General features: G+C 41.5%; 1 protein-coding gene across 1 annotated transcript; it reads left to right on the forward strand.

Moving 5' to 3' along the window:
* atp8b3 (ATPase phospholipid transporting 8B3) lies at nucleotides 1–26,097 on the forward strand. The gene is made up of 22 exons (XM_060879795.1): nucleotides 1–121; nucleotides 608–659; nucleotides 5,058–5,119; nucleotides 6,962–7,120; nucleotides 7,261–7,349; nucleotides 8,073–8,266; nucleotides 8,360–8,568; nucleotides 8,730–8,752; nucleotides 9,174–9,330; nucleotides 11,315–11,503; nucleotides 11,838–11,950; nucleotides 12,138–12,302; nucleotides 14,347–14,458; nucleotides 21,303–21,378; nucleotides 21,478–21,601; nucleotides 21,987–22,173; nucleotides 22,311–22,534; nucleotides 23,350–23,433; nucleotides 23,519–23,743; nucleotides 23,849–23,987; nucleotides 25,326–25,456; nucleotides 25,543–26,097. Exons 1-22 carry the CDS (start codon nucleotides 1–3, stop codon nucleotides 25,612–25,614), a joined length of 2,907 nt encoding a protein of 968 aa, XP_060735778.1. The 3' UTR covers nucleotides 25,615–26,097.
* The last annotated feature ends 215 nt before the right edge of the window (nucleotides 26,098–26,312 follow it).

Genomic DNA, 26,312 nt, shown 5'->3' on the forward strand with positions numbered 1-26,312 from the left:
ATGACACTGCTCAGATGCTATGTCTTTAACTGTCTCAGAACTGTCCCATTTAACATAGCCTCAGAACACTTTGAGAACCAGATGGTGATGGTGGAGCTGGAGAAGGGGTCGTCTGCCACATGTGTGATGTGCTCATTTGGGGGTTCATGCACATGTTGCTGGAAAGATAGCAAAGAAAACGGGTCAAGTTTCTTCAGACAGGATAATACCTGACCCTGAATTAACAAAGGCAAAGAAAGACAATGCACTGACAGATATGCTATTGAAAAAGAACCAGGTGTGATAAGGGATGGAGCAGTAAAAAGATTCCACAAGCCACAAACATGCTCGAAAGTTATGGTCTAATTCTCCAAAAGCACCACGTAACCAGTGGTGTATGCATACACATTTTGCACAGCTGGAGGAAGTGACAATAGCTCTGAAATAGACATGTGGCAGATTGAGTGGCTTCATCATTGGTTAAACTTCCAAGCTGAAACAAACCACAAATCATTCACAAGCCTACTGGGAGGACAAGCAGTTAACATGTTCCACCAAGAATACAAATTTCCATAATTCAACTCAAAGGATACACTCACACCATGACACGTGTGCCAAATTACTGCAGGCATGCTGTCACAAGCACCGCTGAAGGTTATCAGTGAAACGAAACTGAACAAGTAAGAAGGGTTAAAATTTTAAATGTTTTCTTTCTCATCCAAAACCAGGACAGCTAGAGATCCAGTAACATACAGCTCTAATCTCTGATTAATAAAAAAATCATCTTTGCAAGTGTCACGTCCTTTAACGCCACCTGGTGGTGATGTAGGATTTACAAATAAATTCACAAAACTAGAGCAACATAAATATGACACATCCAGCTTAATGATGAGTGACATCACGTGCACATTCACCCTTAAATGAGTAGAATCACAAAGCTATGACATGTGACATATCAAAACAATTGGCTGACTGAGGAGAAAGGCGTTATGTGTATTTGAGTCATATTACATGCCTGTGATGTCATTAGGGTTCACATGGGTGCATACAAACAGACTGCAAAAAGTCACCACCAGCGGCGTTGCTAGGATTGGAAGGGATGAGAGGCTTAGCCCCTGAGACTATGACTCACCAACAGTTGCATTATTATTACCTCACCAACTCTTCCAATGAATGAATAAATGAATGAATGAATGACTCAATAAAGCCTGTATATTAACAACAGTGCCACATGCTGTCTGGAATAGGTACTCTTCTGGTCAAGTATGTTTTAAAACTGCATATAGAGGAATGAACAACTAAAATAAAGCACTAAAATTTCTTGTACTCTTGTACTTGTACTATTCTTGTACTCTTGTACTTTATTTGTAGTGTAAAATGTTTTCAGTTTTTAAAAGACCCGGGACTTTTGACAGTACATGAGGGGCTTTAGCCCCCGAAGACCCTAACCTCGCAACACCACTGGTCACCACTATGTTCCTATTACGTGTATATATGTGTTTTATGTGACGTGACATGCAGCTAAGTACGGTGACCCATACTCAGAATTTGTTCTCTGCATTTAACCCATCCAAAGTGCACACATACAGCAGTGAACACACACACCGTGAACACACACCCAGAGCAGTGGGCAGCCATTTATGCTGCGGTGCGTGGGGAGCAGTTGGGGGGGTTCGGTGCCTTGCTCAAGGGCACCTCAGTCGTGGTATTACCGGCCCGAGACTCGAACCCACAACCTTAGGGTTAGGAGTCAAACTCTCTAACCATTAGGCCATGACTTCCCCCAATGAATTATTCTTTTTAGAAGCATTTTAAACCTGGTAGTTACCATGTTTTCTTTTTCTTCAAAGATAAAACTTTCACTGAGGGACTCCTGGGGGTTATTGTGGAGTAATTAATATGTCACTGTTCTGTGTTTTCACTCTGGGGACCTGGTGCTGGCGTTTGTACGTTTGCTGTGTACATCATGGATTGTCTTCAAGCTCCTCCTCTTTTTTTTCTTTTTTTAATTGATGATGCTTCAAGCGCATCCCTTTGCCACCTGCAGGAACAACTTCGTTTGAGAGAGATGGGGAAGATAGAGGAGGAACAAACTGGATGGCAGAAATGTAAGTAGTTCACTTTGAGCAAGGTTATTAACTTTTCTGAAAACCTGTTTGGTTAAGATTTTAAACGATCTGGATGAGACACTGGAGACAGCAATGAGGAAAAATTTTCCTCCTGAGACCAGGCGGCTGTGAACAATTTCCAGGTAAGGTGTTTGTCGGAAATCTCCCCAGTGATCATCATCTAGCAAGTCATTTTGCTAATTAGACATGTGAATCAAGGCTTTATTTGCAGTGATTCACTCTTTGCACTGATTTTGTGTATAACATGGGATCCTAATGTATTATGGCAATGGGCATTATGTAACCCCATGCCTTGACCAACTTTATTTAAATACAGTAAGATTCAGGACCACTTGCAACATTTAAACATTTTATTATGTAGAAAATCTGAAAGGTCTCGAGCTTACATGTCTTGACAACCTCTCAGTAAGCAGGGGTAATTTATACTGTTACACTTTTGTGAAGATGAGTGGCAAATAAAAAAAGAGAAGGACATCCACAGCAGTGTGGCATGAAATGCTGGAACAAAATGCCAACATTCTCTTTCTTGCATTTTAAAGTACTTACTAATTTAAAAAAATCAGAAATGTGGTAAGTAAAACAGACCTTCTGGTGTTTTTATAAATTCAGAAACTAATCAAACCATAATAGGAAAACCATAGTGCATAAGTATGTGATTTGAGACACAGCACTTTTTTGTTGTGATAGATTATTGCTTGCTAGTGCAGTGTGTCACATTCTTAATTTCAGTGTGACTAAAAGTGGTGTGACACCCTTGATGTATTGCCTGTAGCACGGCCTCTTAAATATGGGTGGATGGATATACCTGTTGCTGGATTGACCGTCTTTTTAGTGAACCTTTAAATGATACAGAAGTCATCTCTCTTTCTGTTTCAGTCATGACTTGGCAGGTACAAGCCAAATGCCGTTATCCTCATGAGCTACTAAAACGCAAGATTTTCAAAGGCTGTCACAGGAAACGTCATACCGTAAGTAGAAAATAAATATTATATAATAATTTATTAGAATAATAAATAGTTTAAATGGTCACTCACATAATGGAAACTGATATGCTGTTTTCTTGGAAATGTTTCTCCAATGGATTGTCTTGACCAGGACAATTTAGTACGCAGCTATAAGTACACTCCCTTGACCTTCCTGCCTCGGAACTTGTACGAACAGTTCCAGCGTGCGGCAAACCTCTTCTTCCTGCTCGTTGTAATCATGCAGGTCTGTGGTTTATTCAGGATTTTTTGCTTAGAAAAAAAAAAGTGTGTGTGTTTGTTTATTACAATATTACATTAAAGGTGGGGTGTACGATGTTTGAGAAATGCTTCAGAAAACTGAGTCAGGCCGACTAACAAAACAAACGTGTAGCCAATGAGCAGAAAGGGGCGTGTCTTGTCAATATGCAGCGGAGAGAGTGTTCAGCGCGCATGTCTGACATTAACAGAAAGCAATTGAAACATTGACATGGCAGATAAAAAACGAAAAGCGAAAAAAAGGCTTACGATAAGGCAAGAAGTAGGACCCTTGTTAATACAGGATCAGCTTTCCAGCGCTGGAGAGAACTGAACGTCTTCCGCGTGAAACGGAGCTAAACCTATAACGGTACATCACACAGTTCTACAAAAACACATTTGTATTACCATAGTATTACTCATTGAGTTCATTTTTTGATAAAAATATCCCTTCAGCCAGCTGCCCCAGCAGGTTCCGCCATAATAGTTGTCTGGGTTGCGTATGTATGTGTGGGGCGGAGCTATCAATACAGGGGTGACACCCATTTAGGTTAGGTGCGTGTTTGTTTTGGTGATTTCTAATGTCAACATTAGCTTTTAAACATTGTGCACCCCGGCTTTAATTGCCCTTTTAAGGTTGCATAATGATTATTAATGTCCAAATATTCTTCCATATAGGATCTCTGACAGTAAAATAGGAGCTAAATGTGATTTGAATAATTTTAACGTACAGTGCTAAAGTTAGCCTAAATAATAGCATTATCATGGACTACCATGTCATTGCTTTTATTCACCACTCATCTGCACAAAAACCAAATAATAACACCGGAATTTGCCTCAAAAATACAAGAAAGCTCAAGAGACCTTTTGTTGTTTCAACTTTATAACTCTAAAGACGTTATATTCCGCTCATACTGGTTTACACGAACAGCCAAGGCTGCTTCTGTATACTAATACTTTGTTATTAGCATCAAAAGCACTTTAAGCTACACAGTAAGCAATACGGTGGAAAGCAATTCAATTGTGCTTTGGTTATAATTTATACAATTATTTTTTGTCATGTTTTACACATTTTAAAGGATATTTGTGAAAGTAAATGCTGAATAAAAATTTAATGTTGCAACCCGAGCAATTAAAAAAATGTAAACATTTATTGCTGAATGTTAATATCATAACGATTAAAAAAATAATAAATCAAGTTTGCATAGTATTCACTAAATTGGTCTCCATAAGCGTTTATTAATTGATAGGCTGTCTCTAATGTTTAGCGGAGCTTTATCTGTGTGCATCACTTTGCAAATGACTGGTTCAGTGTTTTTTTTTTATCTGCTCTACAGTGTATTCCTGTTATTGCTACTCTTTCGTGGTACATCATCATGCTGCCTCTGATTACTGTACTGACAATTCGGGGGTCAAAGGACCTTCTCACAGACCTGGTGAGAAAGTTTAGTCACAAAAGTAATGTGCCTACTGAATAATGTAACTCATCATTGGGTCAGAAGTTGGCCGGTTTTTATATAAACCTTCAGTTTATCCTTGAGAGGTTGTTTGTTTAAGTCTAAAATCGGTGCCTCTTCAACACCACATTTACCACAGCAAACCCTTCTAAATGCTCTCGAAATTGTCTCCACCACTAGATCTTCTGTATCAGATTTAGAAAGTTGAATCTTTTCTATACTTCTAACAGTTGAGTGGAATAAAATTGCGAAAATTTCACATTTTCTTACAGGCCCGGCGTCGCAGTGATGCCAGAATTAACCAAAGGCACTGTGACATCCTTACCACCCAGGGGTAAGTATTATAAAAATCTGTTAATGTATATTTGTTTATGCTGTTCATGTAAAAAAGATCCTATGCAAAGACTGCAATATTTTTGCATTCTTTTTTACTTGTAGCTTCACAGGAGCACAGTGGAAGGATGTATGTGTTGGAGATATATTGAGAATTTATAGGGACCAAGTGATACCGGTATGTAGTGTGTGTGTGTGTGTGTGTGTGTGTGTGTGTGTGTGTGTGTGTGTGTGTGTGTGTGTGTGAGAGAGGGAGAAGTAATTGTTCTGGCATTTTTGTGATCCACAGGCTGATCTGCTCCTCCTATGCTGCACTGAACCACACAGCTTATGCTATATTGAGACAGCTGATATAGATGGGTAGGAATATAGCTAGTTCTACTGCTCTGCTTGCTCTCAAAATCAATGCAATGTGATATATAAATATATATACTGTATATATATTCTTCTTTAGCACTACTAGATACCTTGTTGTGCTTGTGATAAAACTGACATAGTATTTCCTATAAAATACCCTGTAAAATTTCCCTAAACCATCGTGATGACTTTTTTGGGGTGCATAGGAATGCAATTACAAATGTAATTTGATTTGATGTGGTGAAGTCACACCACAAAACAGCAAAATAAAACATGTCTGAATGTGCTATAGCATTCCATTTTCGAGTGACTGATACAATAAACCTTATAAAACTATTTAATAATGGAACAATGTTTGCGTGACTCATTCAGACTTTTAGCAGCACATCAGAAATCCGGTTAGAGAAGTATAGGCAGAAACAGATGAATGTTGTGTGGTGACATTGAATATTATGGTTCAACTGCTGGTTTACAGTTTGAAGGAAGCATCACAAGAAGGAACATCAGCTCTATTAGAGAGATAACCATTGATAATTATAGTGATGATTTTTTATGCTACTGTATGTGACATTGTGGAAAGATTTTGATATGTGTAAATATATATATTATTTTATTTTTTATTTATTTATGTATTTATGACTCATATCTCGTTATTTATTTGCAGAGAAACCAACCTGAAATTTCGCCAGGCTCTGACTGTCACCCACAATGAATTGACAAGCGGTCACGTAGAAGAGCTTCTCCAGTTTTTTGATGGTTAGTTCATCAGACTTTACATTTGTATGACTTTAATGGATTATAACAATTTTATACGGTACTGTACATCTTTCCCTATACACTCTATGTGCACTGGGTCTAGCACTGAGGTTCTGTGTTGTTGGTCGTTGGCTTATCCGCCGTCTCATGTAGAGCTGAATTTGGATTACTACAGAGTTTTGAGATGTTGGGGTTTGTAAGTGCATCGTCAGTATGTGTTAATGCAGTGTTTGTTTACTGAAGATGAGGTCCAGCTCAGTGAGGATCCGCTGTGTTTGCTGGAAAGATTTTTCTTGAAAGTGACAGTATTTTGTAAAACAAAGCTTTTCCTTTTTATACTTTGAATGTAAGAAAACCCTCGAGCTTTGAATTCATGGGCATGAAAAAAAAGGACTTATAAGTAAATCTTAGGTCTTGACAGGTATGGGTCTTCATAAATAAGGCTTTGAAGTGGATGAGTGCAGCTCATTGTCCTCTAAATGCAGTCAATGTGTCTGAATTCCGAGCAATAGTGAAAAGGTCTGATAGTAATGCTGCAGCAGGTCCAGGTTTAACTGCAGACCTTGAGCATCAGGTCATTTGCATAGAGCAGAAACAGAAAATAGACTTCTGACTTGTGTAGTGTGAGACCTGGAGGTTCTCTAAGATGTAGTCAAATATATTTCTAATATACATAAAATGAACCTACGTCACTTTTTAGTGATGTAAAATATTTTTGTCTCTTTCTCAGGGGTTGTTCGGTGCGAGGAGCCAAACAGTCGCTTGTACTCTTTCAGAGGGGAGTTACAGTGGCAGGGACAGTGTTATACACTGGACAGTGATCACATGCTGCTCCGGGAAACTGTACTGCGCAACACTGACACTGCATATGGCCTTGCAATTTACACAGGTGTACAATACTGATATACTTGATAGATCAATTGTACAACGCAGTTCAGATACTTATAAGTATTTGCAAATTTATTTATGTATTTATTAACATTTAAGAAAATGTTAGGATTTAAAAAAATCTTTTAAATGATATCCTAGGAGCTGACAGTAAGATTCTCAGGAACAGTGGCAGTTTGAAAATCAAAAAGACACAAGTGGAGAAGTTTCTTAACAAAGTGGTAGGAATGGTAAGAGCTGACTTTTTAAATGTATATCATATACACACAATGGACATTTTATTAATTTGACCTACTATCAGTGATCACCTTAAAGGTATGTACTGATTTTATTTACTGACTCGCATTTGACTCTTGACTCACATGGGTGTTGTTTACACACAGTAATGCCATGGACTACCATTTACCGGATGATAAGCACAGCTTTGATCTTAGCACAGCAGTGATACACAATAGTAGTGTGTGTTATATTGTTATAAGAGCATAAAACTCTGCCCTGCATCATTGTTCAACCTCGTGCACTGTTCTGGCTGAATGAGCACAAATCCCTACAGCCGTGTTTCAAAATCCAGTGGAAAGCCTTCCCAGAATTGTGATATTAATGTGTACACAAACTTTTGCTGATATAGTGTATATAATCCCAAATTTGGAGCCATTGAGCTATCCTCATGGGATAATGAGAAACTACTAATGAGAAAAACTTTCACTGGGTTTCAACAGAAGATCAAATTTGCAGATAACCATTACATTTGTACTATCTATTTCTACTTCTTAACTAGATTCTGGTATCAAATGTGTCACAAAATATATATGCAGTAGTCAGAAATGTATTTACATTGTGATAGTTTTATTTGAAAAAATATAAGATCCTTAAGTTATAAGTTCTTCTTATAAATGGACCAGGCAATAGAAAATCGATCATACACATCTCTCTAAGATATTATTTGTTTTTAGATTGTCCTCACAATGGTGATTATTGCTCTACTCCTGGCTGTGGGATCTGCACTGTTTGAGCATTTGGTTTCCCCAAATATCGAAGTTCTCTCTGCCATTGGTGGCAATTTCCATGCTGCCTATTGGGGATTCCTGAACTTCTGGGGCTATATCTTACTACTAAGCCCTGCAATGCCCATCTCCCTCTACATCACGTAAAGCCCCTATGTGTTTCATTTGATTTAATTGACATTATCTTGTAATATGTTTTTAACCTGTACTTGATTTTTGATGTTTTGCCCTTTGAGGTTTGAACTGATCCATGTGTTGCAATGCTTCCTCATTGGTTGGGACATTATGATGTACTCGGAAGAGAGCAACAAACCTGCACAGGCCCAAACAAAGACTTTGACTGAAGAACTGGGTCAAGTGGGCCACCTGCTCACTGATAAGACTGGAACTCTCACACAGAACCACCTTTTGTTTCGTCAGTGCTGCGTCGCTGGCCAGATTTACGGTCTGTGTACTTCTCTTCTTATCCAATTTTCCATGTTATCCATCTCACTACCGTCTAATCTGATCTTTTAAAGGTATGAATATTTAGTGAGTAGTAAAACGTATTTATTTTTCTAATACCATAGGATTAATTAAAATGATTGTATTTTGTTTCTGATCCAGGAGATTTGGCACCAAATTCAATGGTAAGATCCAAAATTATAATAAAACAACTGTATTTTTTTGCATTATCTAGCATCAGCTCCTGACCTACAGGCACCCTTGATATAGATATGGTGAAGGTTATTAAAATGACTTAGCAAACAAAAAACTTAGCATTAACCCAACCTTTATCATTATAATAGTTCATGTGTATTATACAAGGTTACCTACTTTAAGGATTCAGGAACTCTTACTGTAAGCCCATGACCTGAGTCATTAGAGTATAAATATACCATGATATATACATATGCCATATTCTCTTAGTAATTTATCATCATGGTAAAGATAGTCACATTTTAAACAAACAGCAGAGCTGTAATTGACAGACTTGAAGTATTTTTTATCAAACATCTGGAGCATAATATAGATATTATATATAGTGTATCCATCTGCTCTCCTGTGCAGCCATTGGACCTGAGCTGGAACAGCTTTTCATGCGGTGGGTTGCGCTTCTCTGACCAGCGGCTTGTGGATCGTTTGCGGAGACAGAGATGTCCTGAAAGCAGAGAATTCTTCACTGCCTTGGCACTGTGTCACACTGTCGTGTGTGAGTGGAATGATGGTCAGTGCCTCTCTGTTACCTCTCTGATTTTTCCATGCTAACACAATATATGAATAAAGACCTGAATGAACAATTAGTGAAACAGTGCAATGTTTACAATAGACCGTGTTTAGAGTGAATTTTGTTCAAATATTACATCAATATATGCATGGGGAATATTGTGTATATTCAGAGTCCAGCTTCTTAAGGGCTTCCCATTCAAAATATGCAAATTACCTGTATGTAGTTAACATTTCTGGGGTTCTTTGTATCAAGTTCTTTGTATAGTGATTTTAACTGTGCATTACCAGGTAGCATCTTTATGTGGCATCTTTCAGATATAGACTTATATATATGCAGTCATGGGAAAAATGAAAGTACATGCTCCTTTGCCCACTTTTCTTCATAGCTTCAGGTTATCGATGTTTGAGGATGTTTATTTTTGCTCAGATCCTGCTATAGCATCTCAATGTGTCTGAGATCCGGGCATTGTTTTTTTCTGTTCCAACACTTTTTTCTTCTTTAGCCATTCAGATGTCAATTTGTTGGTGTGCTTGGGATCATTTCATTGTTGCAGGTCCTAATGTTAGGCCAGATTAAAATTCTGTATATCAAATAGGAGTGAAAGTGGGGGCTCTGGCAGGTCTAGTTATGACAGTCTAATAAAAGGTAGCATCCTGGGACTGTATTCATGAAAATACTTAGGAGTATAAAATAGGAGTTGCTCCTAGTGAGGAAATTCAAAGAAAAATTAAAAAAAATAAAATTAAAGAAATTAAAAAAAATTAAAAAAAATAAAATTAAAGAGTGAGAAAAAGTTCTTAGAAAAGCTAAATGTTTTTTCACAAAGCATCTCAACCCTTAAAAGACCTCATAATTTCAAAAAGTTTTGGGGCGGGTGCATATGACGTATTGCATATGACATTCTTGCGCTGTGTCAGAGATGTTTACATTTACCTTTACATTACATTTATTACATTTGTAACATACAGATGTCAGCACATCTCTAATATGAACGTAATCCCTACACAATATAGTCTCAAATATCTTAATATAGAAATAAAGTAAAGGATTATAATAGACCGTATTTAAAAAGCACTCTTTTGTCCATTGCACAACGAATCACAGTCTTCAAAACAATGTGTCATAGCTAGTAACGGTGGGAAGTCATGGCCTAATGGTTAGAGAGTCTGACTCCTAACCCTAAGGTTGTGGGTTCGAGTCTCGGGCCAGCCACCACTGAGGTACCCTTGAGCAAGGCACCGAACCCCCCAACTGCTCCCCGGGTGCTGCAGCATAAATGGCTGCCCACTGCTTTAGGTGTGTGTTCACGGTGTGTGTGTGTTCACTGCTGTGTGTGTGCACTTTGGATGGGTTAAATGCAGAGAACAAATTCTGAGTATGGGTCACCGTACTTAGCCATATGTCACGTCACTTTAGCCTTGCCTCCTCTCTAAAGATAAAAAAGATAGGTTAAAAAGATAAAAGTTTTTGTATTGTTTGAGATGTTGCTATGAGATGGTCCTCTGAGATCATTCTTAGAATCTTTACGAATATGAGCAATTCTGTGACTATGTGAGAGTTTATCATAGCCCTCTATGCCCATGAACAGAATGTACTAACTGTAGCATATTTATGCATTCTGTATTATGTAAGAACATTATGTCTCTTTATTAAATGTTTCTGAGATGGAAAATGCTCAGTAATATCATCTACCTGAGCTTTAAATGAGTGAAAAATCACACCAAGGTATTTCACATCTGCACACATTTCAACCGAAAGGCCATCCAAAAACAAAATAATCAAAGTTTACTTTAATCAGCCTGTGATCCTAGTAGAAGCACTTCTGTCTTGCCAGTTTAAGAAGGAGGAAATAACTCAAAATCTTGTTTAATTTAATATAAGACTTAATAATTTTTCCTGGAGGTAGCATATATAGGAAAAAACAGAGTGGGACTGTTGCCAGAATATGTACGGTAGCATGAATACCCTGTGTTTTATCTAGGGTTTCCTCATTACCAGGCAGCGTCTCCAGATGAGCAGGCTCTGGTGTGTGCAGCTCGAGAGCTGGGCTGGGTATTTCTGTCTCGCACACGAGATTCCCTTATGGTGAGCGAGCTGGGAATCACACGTCAGTACAACCTGCTGGCCCTGCTGGAGTTCACCAGCAAGAGAAGGTGTATGTCAGTGCTGGGTAAGAGCACAAAAAAAGCTAGATTTTATTTGAAGCTACTGGAAGTTTGACAGTAACCAGATTTGGTGATCAGATGAAACATAATTACCTCCACAATTACTGTAGCCCACCTTAGCTACAGTAGCAATACTGACAGAAATTTTCTGTCAAAGTGAAGTTAAGCATATACTCTATTTATGTCCAAAGAAATATAGACACATGTCCATGATTTAAAAGTACTTTGTGCGCAAAACTGACCAAGTCTTAAAAGCTACCAAACAATGCTAAATACCAAGTCCTTAAGTTAGTTACAACATAATTGTGTGTGTGTGTGTGTGTTTGTGTGTGTGTGTAGTGAGAACACCAGAGGGAGCAATAAAACTCTACTGTAAAGGTGCAGATGCTGTCATTCTGGCACGTTCACATGAAGGCACTCTGCATGAAGACAGCATAAAGCATTCACTTGAGGTTAGTGCTAATGGACCATTCAACATCCACTTAGAGATTTGGTACTTTTAATTTTTTTTGGCCATGGAATATGCTAAACATATTTCTAAACTCAGTATGCATGTTGTTTTACCATGGCCTTACTGAAGGTTAAATGAAAATAATTAACTGAAGTTAAGATAGTCTCTTTTTGTGTTTTTGGAGGCAGGTTTTTGCTCAGAGCTGTCTGCGGACATTTTGTGTTGCTGTGCGGCTTGTAAGTGAGGCTCAATGGACGGAGTGGAGCAGTATTCTCCAACAGGGTGCCATGGCAACAACATGGCAAGACAGTATATTGGAGGACCTGCATGACCTAATGGAAAGAGAACTGATGGTATGATTACAGTTTTTTTTTATGTTGATTTACCAGTCGGTAGCTACTCATTACCAAATACAAAGCCGGTCATTGCTATGGTCTGGGTCAAACCAGTCAAGTCATGATTCGCAATTTAAATTAGATGTAAAATTCGAACAACTGCATCATCTAAAAGGGATCCATTTGAAATTTGTTCTAGGCATCTCAAAGCTAGTGGATACCCTGTAAACATACATGCTGTAAACAAACAAACAAACAAATTATCCACTGTTTTAGGTACATATTCACATTTTAACAATTTAAAAAATTATTCCAAATGATCAATAATTATCAATAAGAATATAGACTGAAACTAACTCTACTGAATGCATTAAAAAAGTTGACTTAAACTTGCATAAACAAACTGACAAGTGACTCGGTATCAGAATTTCATCTGTCTGAAAAAAACAAATACAAATTTGTGCATCTTCCCCCCAAATGTTTGCACAGAACTTAGTTGTATTTGCACTACCTACTCACTGCTGGGCCTTATAGACAATGGTACTGTGTAACATAGATTACATGGGTCGACATTTTAATCTGTACAGTCTTGTTTGCTATTGGATACTTTAATTTCCTCCAGGATCAATGAAGTATCTATCTATCAAAGTTGGTTAAAAAAACACATCCAGGCACAATGTCTGCCATAAGTACAGTATATCACAATATTACTCAGATGTGAGTATTTGCCTTACTTGGCCTCAAAAATAAAAACTTGACCTACAAAATATAATAAAGTCATTTACTACTATTTGCCACAAAAGGAATGAATGAGAACATACTACCTACCAGTAAGAAAGACTTCTACTTGGTTTATCCAAAGGAGAAAATTTAGTTGTGGTGTGGGAATTTTATCCTTCCTACTACACATACCATGCTAGTCGCAAATAGAGGTTAGTTGGACAGTTGTTAGGTTTCGAGGCCGGGTTTTTCATTCACGTTTGACAACTATTTAAAAAAAAGATTTAGATTAATAGCAGGTGCTAATTTTTGATTGCTTTTGGTATTATCTATTTAAAAATGTGTACGTAAGGGATCTAGTAAACAAGTTGATTGGTTTCTCAATTGGGACTAAACATTCTAAATGCTGATTTGATTCATCTAATCGTCTGGTTTAGAATTTTAGTCTGAAAATTATACCTGATATTCTCAATCTTGCCATTAAAGTATTCATGAAGTCATCAATACTATATATTTATTGTATGCGCATTAATATGGTGGTCATATTTTAGTTAATATTGCTGCAGTATTGGAGTACTACCAATTAAATTTGACACCACTCACTCTCACTCACTCATTTTCTACCGCTTATCCGAACTACCTCTGGTCACTCAGCCTGTGCCTATCTCAGGCATCATCGGGCATCAAGGAAGGATGCACCCTGGATGGAGTGCCAATTGTAGGGCACACACATACTCTCATTCACTCACGCAATCACACACTACGGACAATTTTCCAGAGATAATTTGACACCATTTACTTTCAAATTTTTGAGTGTGGCTGTGTGAGGTGCGTGATTTGGTTGATAGTTTTTTCTCTCAAATTATTTAACTTATTATAAATGGAGCCACATTATCTACAGTGTAACAGAACTTTGACTAAGTATTCAGTTGCCTGATCATGTTCTGTGGATCAGATCAGAGTTGATAACTAAGATGACTAGGATTATTATGACTATTTATGACTATGTGAGATAATAGTCTGAGAAATGTGACTGTATTAGATAAAAAGTGTGACTACCATTACAAGTGGGTCAAAAATGGGGGAAATTACATGACAACTTAAGACTGGAGCAGAGATTTTCCTTTTAACAGAACAATGAACCTACTCAAATCTACAGATTTTTTAAGAACCTGAAAGTGTTAGGCCCAGTCAAATCCCAGACCTCCATATGAATGAGGATCTGTGGCAAGACCAGTTCAGTTCAAATGAATGGGTGCCATTGGTGGAAAATAGCTAAAGACTCACTACTTCGTTAACAATGAATTATTGCTAACAAGTATTTTATTCTGTTTTATCTAAGATCCTAGGGGTTGCAGCTATTGAGGACCGTCTACAAGAAGGAGTCCCAGAGACCATTTCTAGCCTCCGGCGGGCAGGGGTGAAAGTGTGGGTGCTGACTGGAGATAAGACTGGTACTCTGATTTTTACAATGATTATTAATCACAAAGCAGAATCATTTAACAAGTTATGGAAATTCTGCTTCTTTTAGCAGACGAATAAGTGCTGTTTCCCAAATGTCTTTTCAACTCAGAAGCCATTGACAGTATGTTAAGCCATTGCAGGGATATTGCCTCATTTCCTTTTCTCAGCAGCCCTCCTAAGTTGGAAAGGAACTAGAATCTTGTTTATTATTATTATTATTATTATTATTATTATTATTATTATTATCATTATTATTATTATTATTATTATTTATTGGGTCATGTTGCCAAGTTGTATGTAAGTACATAAAACGTATTCCTGAGATATGCTGTCACTTCATTATGGGCATTATGGGCAAATTGTCAGAAATCTGAGAAACAAGTTTGGTTTTGGTTGGTCTCACAATGTTATTACTCAAATTTTTGAATTCAAAGTTTTACATATTATAGCAAGTCCTAGAGGGAGCTCTTGGAATTCTTTATAGTGCTTTCATACATGCAGTGTTTAATCTGTCTGTATAGAAGTCAGTTGATTTTTTTTTTTATTGCAGTGAGGAATTCTTTCTATCCTGAATTGGCCCAAATACAGGAAGTGAACCAATTATGCCATGTGTTTTGGCTTGCACATGACATTTTTCTGTAGCTGTGACCTTTTCAAATGAAGTGTTTCAGGAATGTGATGTGATGTGAGATTGGGATTGGTGAACAGAAGGAGAAGATAAACAAGGATGTGTTACAAAGTGATTTCAATTAACAATAGAATTTTACTGATTTTTAAAAATTATTTCTACATGCACTGTATTTCTGACCAGTGAATGAAGGACCTTTACACATTCAGCCCTGCAAACTAAATAATGAAATAAAATCTACAAAATAGATGCGATAGCAGAATTAACTCCTGGACCTTCACTCATGTATAAACTATGGTTTGAATATGTACCACTTCCTGTTTGGCAACTTTGGCACCATATTTGTTTTTTGCTGTTCTGGATGAATTGTGTCACAAATTTAAAATCATACTAAAAAATGCTTTTTTTTTTGTTGATATGTTCCAAACCTTCTGATGTTCGATGAAAAATTGTAGGTAAAACAATGTTGAAAAAAAATTTAAATAATGGAAAATTCAATATAGTAGAAATAAACCTGCATCATGATAAATCATGATAAAAAACAGAAGAATGTGGAATTGTGTTTCTACAACACTGCATTACAATATTATTAATGCAATTGTATATCCAACTTGCTGTTACTGGTGCTAGAGTATTTGAAGGGTGTATACATAAATCATCAGATATGGCTGGTACAATTCCCTATCTGAACACTAGGGGGACATTTGGCAGTTTTGTCTTGTGCCGTGTGCTTTTGTTTGTGAGATGGGGTACTGTCAGGTGCCCAACACAAGAAATTCCAAGACTCAAACTGCTAGGCTCCCTCACCATCTGCCCATTCCTAGACATCCATGGTCCCACATTGCCCTTGACTTCGTTACCGGTAACCTTTTCCTTGGAGAAGCCCAACAGTTGGGCACAGGTGGTGCCCCTACAAATTTGCGGACATCCCTACGGCGCGTAGGCCTCCACAAACGCTGTTGAAAATTAGACAGAGTTCGGGGCTTTCCTGGGTGAAAGAATTGGGTGAACTGTGACATCAAAGAAGACATGGGGGTACAGATTGTTGGGAACATAAAGTCTTTTCTCCAGGCAGTTGCTGGGGAGATGTTGCCCTGACAGAAAGACTCAGCCATTCCTGACAAAATTGCTTTGTATATGGCTGAACTGTCCGCTATCACTGAAATAAATTTCCAAAAAAGCTCACTGTTACGCCAAACACAGAGGTGAAAGCCGAAGAGATAAATATCCGGTGGTGCGCTAGAGAGCGCGGCCCACGAAGTCCGGAAGAGAATGCTAACGGCGTGTTGGAAGCACGCCGAACCATTGGTAATAACGGACGCTGGTTAGCGTGAGAGAGGGGATCTTATAGGGTTGGTGATGAGGTAGAAACGAGAGTCAGGTGTGTGTATTTAGTACGCCAGCGAGCCGCTCCGTGCGGGCGGGGCACGCATGGGAGAAGAGTCAGGTAGCTCCCTGACACCACCCCCCCCTCCAGGGGCGGCACCGGATGCCCTGACCCTACGACGAGGACGACCCCTAGCCCTGGGCGCCGGGCGGTGCGGGTGGGCAGTATGGAAATCTGCCAGCAGGCCCGGGTCCAGCACGTCCTGTCGTGCTACCCAAGACTGATCCTCCGCGCCGTACCCTTCCCAGTCCACCAGGTATTCGAGGCGACCCCCACGCCTCCTGGAGTCAAGGACCTCCCGCACTGCATAGACGCCCGGCTGAGCTACGACCTCCGGCTGGACGGGCTCCACGGGGCCACCTGGAGGGCGAGAAATGGGCGAGACACACGGCTTCAGCAGGGACACGTGAAAGGTTGGGTGTATGCGGTACCCCGGTGGCAGCTCCAGCCGGTAGGACACGTCACTAATCCTCCTGGCGATCCTGAACGGCCCAATGAACCGGGGGCTGAGCTTGCGGCACGGCAGTTTCATCTTCAGGTCCTTCGTAGAGAGCCACACTCGATCCCCGGGGCGGTAACCTGGAGACTCCAGACGTCTCGCGTCGGCGTGCTGGCGGGTGGTGCGGAGGGCCCGACACAACTGGGTGTGCGCCGATTCCCAGACCCGGTTGCTCTCCCGGAACCAGGCATCCACCGAAGGCACGTCGCTGGGCTGATCCGACCAGGGGAACAAGGGCGGCTGGAACCCCAGCACGCATTGGAAAGGGGTGAGGCCCGTGGAGTCCTGGCGAAGCGAGTTCTGAGCATACTCCGCCCAGGGTAAGAACCGTGCCCAATCTCCCTGATCTTGGCTGCAGTAAGTCCTCAAGTACCTGTTCAGCTCCTGTATCTTGCGTTCTGCCTGGCCGTTGGACTGAGGGTGGTAACCCGACGTCAGATTTACTGACACCCCCAGGAGCCGGAAGAAGGCACGCCAAACTCGAGAGGAGAATTGGGGCCCACGGTCCGAAACTATCTCCTCCGGGAGACCAAAGTTCCTGAATACGTGATGAAACAAGGCCTCGGCCGTCTCGAGGGCCGTGGGCAACCCCTTTAGAGGCACAAGTCGGCAGGCCTTAGAGAAGCGATCCACCGCTACCAGGATACACGTGTTTCCCCCCGACCGTGGCAAGTCGGTCACAAAGTCGATGCCTAGGTGTGACCAGGGGCGCTGAGGGACGGGGAGCGGCACCAACTTGCCGACGGGCAGGTGGCGAGGTACCTTGGCCATGGCGCAGGTGGAACACTCCTGGACGTAGCGGGTAACCTCTTCTGCCATCCTTGGCCACCAGTAGCGAGCCTGAAGGAGCTGGACCGTCCTCCTCTCTCCTGGGTGACCCGTGCCCGGTCCCTCATGGACCGACTGGATTAGCTCCCCGCGGCAGGATGTGGGAACAAAAACCCTTCCCTCAGGGCACCCTCTGGGGGCGGGCTCCCTGACGGAGGCCGCACGGATCTCGCTGTCCATGTCCCAGACAATAGGCCCCACGACGATCGAAGGAGGGAGAATGGGGTCCGGATGTCTGGGTTCCTCAGGCCCGAATATCCTGGACAGGGCGTCGGCCTTTCCGTTGAGCGCCCCAGCTCGGTAGGTGACTTGAAACTGGAACCGAGTGAAGAAGAGGGCCCAACGAGCCTGCCGGGCATTGAGTCTCCGGGCCTCCCGCAGGTACTGAAGATTCTTGTGGTCTGTGATCACAGTGAATGGGTGCTCTGCTCCCTCCAACCAGTGCCTCCACTCGTCCAGGGCGAGCTTGATAGCCAGAAGCTCCCGGTTGCCGATGTCGTAGTTCTGCTCTGCGGCCGAGAGCTTGTGGGAGAAGAAAGCGCACGGGTGGAGCTGTGGTGGGGTGCCTGATTGCTGAGAGAGAGCAGCCCCCACCCCCGTCGAGGAGGCATCCACCTCCACTACAAAGGGCTTCCGGGGGTCTGGATGACGCAACACGGGAGCGGAGCAAAAGCGCTGGCGGAGCTCATCAAACGCCCCCTGGGCCTCCTTGGTCCACCTCAGGGTCCGCGCCTTACCCCTGAGGAGAGAAGTGAGGGGAGCGGTGATCAGGCTGTACCCCTGAATGAACCGACGGTAAAAGTTAGCGAAGCCCAAGAAGCGTTGGAGTTCCTTAATAGTCTCCGGAACGGGCCAGCTCTTCACTGCTTTAACTTTCCTGTCGTTCATCTGTATACCTCGTGCGCTGATGACGTAGCCCAGAAACTGTACCTCCTTACAGTGAAACTCGCACTTGGAGAGGTTGAGGTAGAGCTGTTGGGAACGAAGTGCCCCTAGGACCTCACGGACGTGGTGATGGTGTTCCTCTAGGTTCCTTGAATAAATCAGAATGTCATCGATGTAAACCATGACGAACCTTTGTAAGAAGGGTCGGAGCACCTCGTTCATGAACCCCTGGAACACAGCTGGGGCGATAGATAGGCCGTACGGCATGACCCGGTATTCGTAGTGTCCGGAGGGCGTTATGAAGGCGGTCTTCCACTCGTCCCCCTTCCTGATACGAACCAGGTTATACGCGCTCCGGAGATCCAGTTTAGAAAACACCCGTGCCTCTCGCAGGGCCTCCAGAGCTGCTGGGACCAGCGGGAGAGGGTAAGGGAGAGGGGAGATCTGGGCGTTGAGCTGTCGGTAATCGATGCAGGGACGTAGCCCCCCGTCCTTCTTTCCCACAAAGAAGAAGCTCGACGCAGCCGGGGAGGATGAGTTCGTGATAAACCCCTGCCGGAGCGCCTGCTGGATGTACTCCTCCATGGCCTGATGTTCTGGAGCAGAAAGGGGATAGACTCGGCCCTTCGGCAGCTTAGCCCCGGGAAGCAGGTCGATGCAGCAGTCCCCGCGCCGGTGAGGGGGAAGACGAGTAGCTGCCTGGGCACTGAACACGTCCTTGAAGGCCTGGTACTCCGTGGGGATCTCTGCCTGCTGGGATGTCGTGGCTTCCTCCACCCTGGTGGCACCTACCAGGGCTTTGGGGACCCTGGATGGAAGCGGAGAGAGGCAGTGTTCCCGGCAGTGGCTACTCCATTGCAGGATATCGCAGGGGTCCCAGGAGCATGCAGGGGCGTGTTGTTTCAGCCAGGGCCTACCCAGGATCACGCTGACAGTGGACTCGTCGAGCACCATGAACCTTATCTCCTCTCTATGGAACAGCCCCACGCATAGAGTCACTATGGGCGCACAGTACTTCACCCAGCCCCGACCTAGTGGGCGTCCCTGGATGGTCTGGACGGCTAAGTCCTGGGAACCCCTCTCCCGGGGGAGCTGCAAGCTGTTGAGGCAGGCTTGGGATATGAAGTTCCCTGCCGAACCTGAGTCCACCAGCGCATCCACAGAGAGAGAGAGAGAGAGAGGGAGTTAGAAGCGTCACCGGGAGTGTGGACAGAGTAGAAATGTCTGACGGAAACTCTACCGTACTCACCGCTGCCGGAGCATGACACGTGGGGCAACAGCCGCTGGAGTAGCCCGGGCTCCCACCATACCGGTCTTTGCCCGAAGCCCGGCGGCTATTTCCCCCCCACCGGGGAAGCCTCTGAGAACCCAGCTGCATGGGTTCGGCGTCAGCTGTGGCCGCCAGTCCAGGCTGTTCCCCCGAGGTGGGCGACCTGGGGAGGCATGCGGACAGTCGCTGGGAAAGTCCTATGGATCTCCCAATGAAGTCCTCCAGGCCCGTAGCGTCATCAAACACCGCCATGGCCTGTTTAATCTCGAGAGAGAGACCCCGCCGATATACTCCCAGTAGCGCCGCCTCGTTCCAGCCACTAGATGCCGCCAAGGTGCGGAAACGCAAGCTGTACGCCGTGATGTCATCCTTCCCCTGGCGCAAGCTAAGCAGCTGGTCCGCTGTGGATAGGACCCCGGAAGCGGCACTGAAAACCTCGCGAAGGTGTGCCGCGAAATGATCGTATACCTCCATCATGGGGCTGTCAGAGTCCCACAAGGCCTGAGCCCAAGCTAGCGCTCTTCCGGACAGGAGCGAAATGAGGAACGCCACCTTGGAGCGCTCGGAAGGGAAGCGCTGAGGCTGCATCTCCATGTAGAGATTTACCTGGAGTAGGAAGCCGCGGCACGCTGACGCTTCTCCCGAAAAAGTTCCCGGGAGTGCCATGGGACTGCCGGTGACAGTGGGGGTTTCCGGACGAGCAGCGGTGGGGGGAAAGGCGGCTCGAAGCGCGGCGACCAGATCCCGAACCGGATCGGGGAGTGTGCTGGGCAGGTTCTCCATATTCCGGTAGGAAAAAATAATTTCCCTTTTTTTTTTTTTTTTTTTTGTTAGGTCCGTTATTCTGTTACGCCAAACACAGAGGTGAAAGCCGAAGAGATAAATATCCGGTGGTGCGCTAGAGAGCGCGGCCCACGAAGTCCGGAAGAGAATGCTAACGGCGTGTTGGAAGCACGCCGAACCATTGGTAATAACGGACGCTGGTTAGCGTGAGAGAGGGGATCTTATAGGGTTGGTGATGAGGTAGAAACGAGAGTCAGGTGTGTGTATTTAGTATGCCGGCGAGCCGCTCCGTGCGGGCGGGGCACGCATGGGAGAAGAGTCAGGTAGCTCCCTGACACTCACAAAGTGCTTGACTTTGGGATTCAGATACTGTACTGTTAACAGTTCCTTTCTGTCTTTCTACTTTACTTCCATAGCGGTGTCAAACATATTCACTATTCACCATTCACATATAAACAAATAGGTGAAAAAGAAGTTTCCATGGAAGCATCTGAAGCACTGTTAGATGTGATATTTCATTAATAGAGATGTTTTCTCTTTCTTTAAATGAACAGAAACAGCGGTGAATGTGGGATATGCCTGCAAGTTGGTGGATGCAGATACAAAAATTTTTCAAGGGCAGGAGCTCAGGTGAGGTGTCATTTGTGTTTTCATACAAACACACTTTATTTCATTGATTAATCCAGTAGTGATAAATATCTAAAAAAAATTCTTATTTTTTTCCTCCAGAGATATTCTTTATTCTCCCAGCCTAGAATTATGTTGTAATAAGGGTAAAGTGTCCTTTGTTTGGAGCACACACCCAAAGCCTCCGTGGAGTAAAGCTGCCATTGTTGTTGATGGATTTGAACTTGTGAGTATCTGATTTTATGAACATATACATATGTTAGTTTTTATTGAGCATTCTGTCCAGCTATGTCAGAAGAAACGGGGCCACTTCACAACCACAGCTCTGTAAGGTAACAAGAAATATACTACAAATGCTCTGGCAGTCTCATTTCTTGCAGTATTCAACTTAACTTTTATTAAAAAAACTCAAGGCGGCTTGTTTTCCAGTGTAGAAGTTTTCATAAATTACAGGTTTATGAATACAGAAAACTGTATTTTGGTCTATAGATGCCTATAGAGTAAATTAAATAGCCCTAATTGTTCTACATGTGTTCCATAGTTTTAAAAAGTCTGATTCCCGATTTACATCATATCCACCCCTAAAATCTTTTTATTGATGGTTTTTATAGGAAGAACTGATCAAGACACCAGAGTTGGGTGCAAAGTTTGTGTCTTTGTGCAACCAGTGCCAATCAGTGCTGTGTTGTCGTGTCACCCCGGGGCAGAAAGCAGAAATTGTAGAGCTGGTGAAGAAGTTTGCTTCCTCCATCACAATGGCGATAGGAGATGGTGCCAATGATGTGAATATGATTAAAAGTAAGCAGCAGAGGATGAGGACTAAGAGCGCCATCAAAACAGTTTGATTTTTAATTAATTAAATAGATTTTATACTGTTCATATACTGCAATCCAAAAATAACTTTACTTCTGTCTCTTCCCCACTTATCAACACAGTGGCACATATAGGGGTTGGTATACACGGTGTAGAAGATGGTCAGGCAGTACAGAATGCAGACTATTCACTAGCACAGTTTCGCTTCTTGAGCAGACTGCTGCTGGTCCATGGCCAGTGGTCTTACCACCGCATCTGCAGCTTTTTGAGTTACTTCCTGTATAAAACCACTTCCTTTGCCCTGGTAAACATCTGGTTCAGCTTTTTCAATGGCTTCAGTGCACAGGTAAATCTGCAGATTTCTCAAAACTGCTAAAATGTATTTAGATATTTCTCCATCTTCAGTTTTGCATTTTTGCACACATTTCACAGTTCTTACCATAGGTACAGTAGCTTCTGAGAAAGTTCTTGTTCATTTTGTTTAGGTGCTCTGCATTTGAACACTGGAGTATGCTAAGAGTTGTCACTGAAAAAATAAGTCAATAGTGTAGTCTTTGCTTTCCCCAATTATCTGTCAATTTCAAAAAATTGCTTCCAATAAAAAAAACCTTATATCCAGTCAACCTAAATGAAGGAATCCTTTGGCACTTTGGAAACCAGCACAGGAATCAAAAGGCAGAGAATCAAAAGATAAAATATCCACCTTGGATAAAATAGCTAGGTGGAATATCCATCTACACCCTAGCAACCACCTGTGTGAACATAGAAACCACAATACCCCAGCAACCGTGTGGAATACTCTAGTAACCACATAGCAAACAAGTTACATCCACAGTGTACAACTTTCCCTCAAATGGATGTGTGCTAATGATGGTGATATCTCCAGGATAACATAACAAATTATAACATAAATATAAAGTGTTTCAGACCACGTGAACAGGACATGAAGTCGCACAAAACACCTGTTTATTTTGGATTAGTGCCTTTTAGTGATGGAAGTACGAACATTATATCAACACTTCCCTTTGTAACAGTTAATCATTTACCCTTCTCTTCCTCTTCTTGTTTGTCTGATAGCATTTATTTTTGGCTTGGATGTAATGTGAGATTTTACTGATTTGGATTAAAACCTTTGGATACCTTCTGTTGTTCATCCTCCAGCTTATGTATGAGAGCTGGTTTATTTCCCTCTACTCCATCTTGTACACATCGCTACCTGTTCAGTGCTTGGGTTTATTTGAACAGGTGAGTAAAACAGTTGAGCAGATCAGAACATTGCAGTGAATTTTATTTGCTGAATGATTCACATGAATCTGGGTTATTTGTGCAGAACATAAGCGCTGAGAGCTGTCTTCGCTGGCCAGAGCTCTATACGGCTGGACAGAGGCAGGAGCTTTTCAACCCCCTCACCATATGCGTGACAATGCTTTACTCCATTTACACCTCCGTCATCCTCTTCTTCTTGCCCTTTGGGGTTTTTCAGGACTCAGACACAGACTATCAGACGTTGGCTGTTACTGTGGAAATGTCAGCTGTTTTCTTAGTTACGGTGGAGGTATGTTTATTCTCAATAATGTCGAATCTTCCTAAAGAACTTGGAAGTTTAAAATTTGTAAAATAGATTTTTCTGTAAAATCTCTTTCTTACATGTGTCTCTTAGATCATTCTACGCACTCAATACTGGACCAAGTACAATTTTGCTGCAGTCTTTGTCAGTCTGGTTCTGTTTTTCCTGTCCACCATTGTCCTTCATAGCCCTCGTCTGTTTACAGGGTCTCCCAAAGACTACAGTTTCTTTGGTATTCCGCTTCCTCTTTATATCCATGAGCATTAACCTACAAGCAAATGTAGCATAGAATAATTTGGCACCAATGTGGAAAAATCCATCTTATGATTTGTCTTATGATTTGTCAACAAATCAGTATTTGATAACGAGTCTTGGGTATGTTACTGAGGATAACATGGCTGTACTTCCGGAATTAAATCTAGTCATTTTAATATAGTAAATATTATAATATGTATATTTAGAGAGACATATTATTTTATTTTAGAATGTAGTGATAATACTTCTATTATGAAATCCATCAAGTCTATATTTAGTTATTATTCTTCGTGAGCAGGTTGTAAATTGCACCAGTTTTAATTTGCACTGCGATCCAGATACAAGCCACAATGCGGAAAAGTGTCATCTCAGTAATTTTGACCATGGCATGGTTGTTGGAGCCAGGCTGCTTTATGTTTTTTTTTCTGAAACTTTTGATGTCTGGAGATTTTCAGACACAACAATCTTAAAGTTTATGCATAAAAGGTGTAGAAAAAAATTATAAGCTTTCAGTGATCAGTGGTGCTACATCCAGAAATGTTTTGCTGGAAGAGAGACGTCTTTTTTTTTTTGTGGGAACTTGTACTGTACTGTATATGAACTTGTCTTCTCAGACTCGTTCAGACTCCACTAAGTCCAGTAACCGATCTACACAAGCATCTCAGCTACAACACATTACAGCTTCAGGATGTTGAGCTACATCAGAAGAAGACCATGCTGGGTTCCTCTCCTGCTGAAAAACTGGCACACAAGCATGCAGAAAAACCAAACAGCTAAAAACTAGATAAAGACCAAACCGTCTTTATCTGTGCTCACAATTCTGTGTAAACTCTACAGACTATTCTTCCACATACAAAGTATTGAATATCTGCACTATAAAGGCCTAATCTTTTTTTTTTCAGTTTATGGTTAAATGGATTAGTCAGGACTTCTAAAAAAGATAAGGCTTTTTTCTGCTTTTACTGTTTTCTTACAGTATATTATGTTACAGGCTTTTTTTCTGCCAAATCATCTGTAACTGCATCAATTTTAATCATCTTGATTTTAGGTAGTTATTAAAATGAAGCAAATTAGTAATTAATAGATTAGGATGAAATTAGGTTCAAAATAAAATATACAGCGAACCATGAAAAAGTAACTACCCAACACTGGTTATCTTACAGTACATTGAAAGCATGTCTCTTGCTGGCAAAACTCCAGCATTTCTTTCTTTCTTTCTTTCTTTCTTTCTTTCTTTCTTTCTTTCTTTCTTTCTTTCTTTCTTTCTTTCTTTCTTTGAGAATAGATAACGAGCCTGTTCTCATTATATTGGCAGGAGCTTCATTAAATGCCTTCACACTTCCTGTTGTATGGTTGACGTCACTCCTAACCAGCTGCACCGCTGTCTTGCCCTCGATTACAAGACAAGCTCTGAATGTGATCATGGTAAACCCCAACAAACACAAGGTGACGGGACTCTTAAGCAGGATTACGTCTGTCAAAAATCTTTATCATACGGTATAATAAGGTTTTTGTACTTTTTACTTTAATAGGTTCATTCAGTAAAGGAGCCAGTTGAGCTACAATCATGGATCAGGAACAACTCTCCTCAACATGTGTCGTAACCAAAGTCCTTGAGGCCCTAAGGAGCCTTCTCTGGATGAGACAGGAAGGATAAACATATGAGGAAACTAAAAATACTGTATGTACTGTAAAAATACCCTCCAGGAATATTAGCATGATATTATCTAAGGCAGGAGTGAATAGATTTATGTCAGCTTATTTGAAGGTACAGTATATCATCGGCTTTTAAAACATACTTCTAAATTATTCAGAACGGCATCATTTTCTTCTTGAGAAGTTTTCTTCATCGTGCTATACAATCTTATACACGATCAGCAGAGTTCTGTCACATGGACAACATTTGAATATCAAACATTCGCATGACTGTATGTCCTTTTTTCTTTCTTTTCCTTTTTTATTTTCCTTTTTATTTTTTACATTTTACTCTGCATGAAAAAATGTGTAATATGTATCTGACCCAGCAGCCCTGATCATAACTGCTCATAAAGCAAATGATATTTCTTTTAACTTTTTTTTTTTTTAATTTACACCCACATTTGGAAAACTAGTATACAAATATACTGAGCAATGAATATTTTTTTTTTTGAAACCTTGCAACCTTACATTTCACCATATGTCTATTCGACAGATTCCTGCTGGTCAAATTACTGCTATAAAAAAGAGATATGTTTTTTAGATACAAGATTAAACAAATTCCCAATTCAAATCAAATCAAATTTTATTTGTCACATACACATAC

Source organism: Tachysurus vachellii, chromosome 1, assembly GCF_030014155.1.
Source record: "Tachysurus vachellii isolate PV-2020 chromosome 1, HZAU_Pvac_v1, whole genome shotgun sequence".
NCBI lineage: Eukaryota > Metazoa > Chordata > Actinopteri > Siluriformes > Bagridae > Tachysurus > Tachysurus vachellii.

What these genes read in the sequence shown, in the direction of transcription:
- atp8b3 (XM_060879795.1), top strand. Translation starts at nt 1, where the DNA reads ATGACACTGCTCAGATGCTATGTCTTTAACTGTCTCAGAACTGTCCCA. An exon ending in TCAATGGCTTCAGTGCACAG is followed by an intron (nt 22,535 to 23,349) that starts GTAAATCTGCAG and finishes TTCATCCTCCAG; the next exon opens with CTTATGTATGAGAGCTGGTT. An exon ending in GCTTGGGTTTATTTGAACAG is followed by an intron (nt 23,434 to 23,518) that starts GTGAGTAAAACA and finishes TTATTTGTGCAG; the next exon opens with AACATAAGCGCTGAGAGCTG.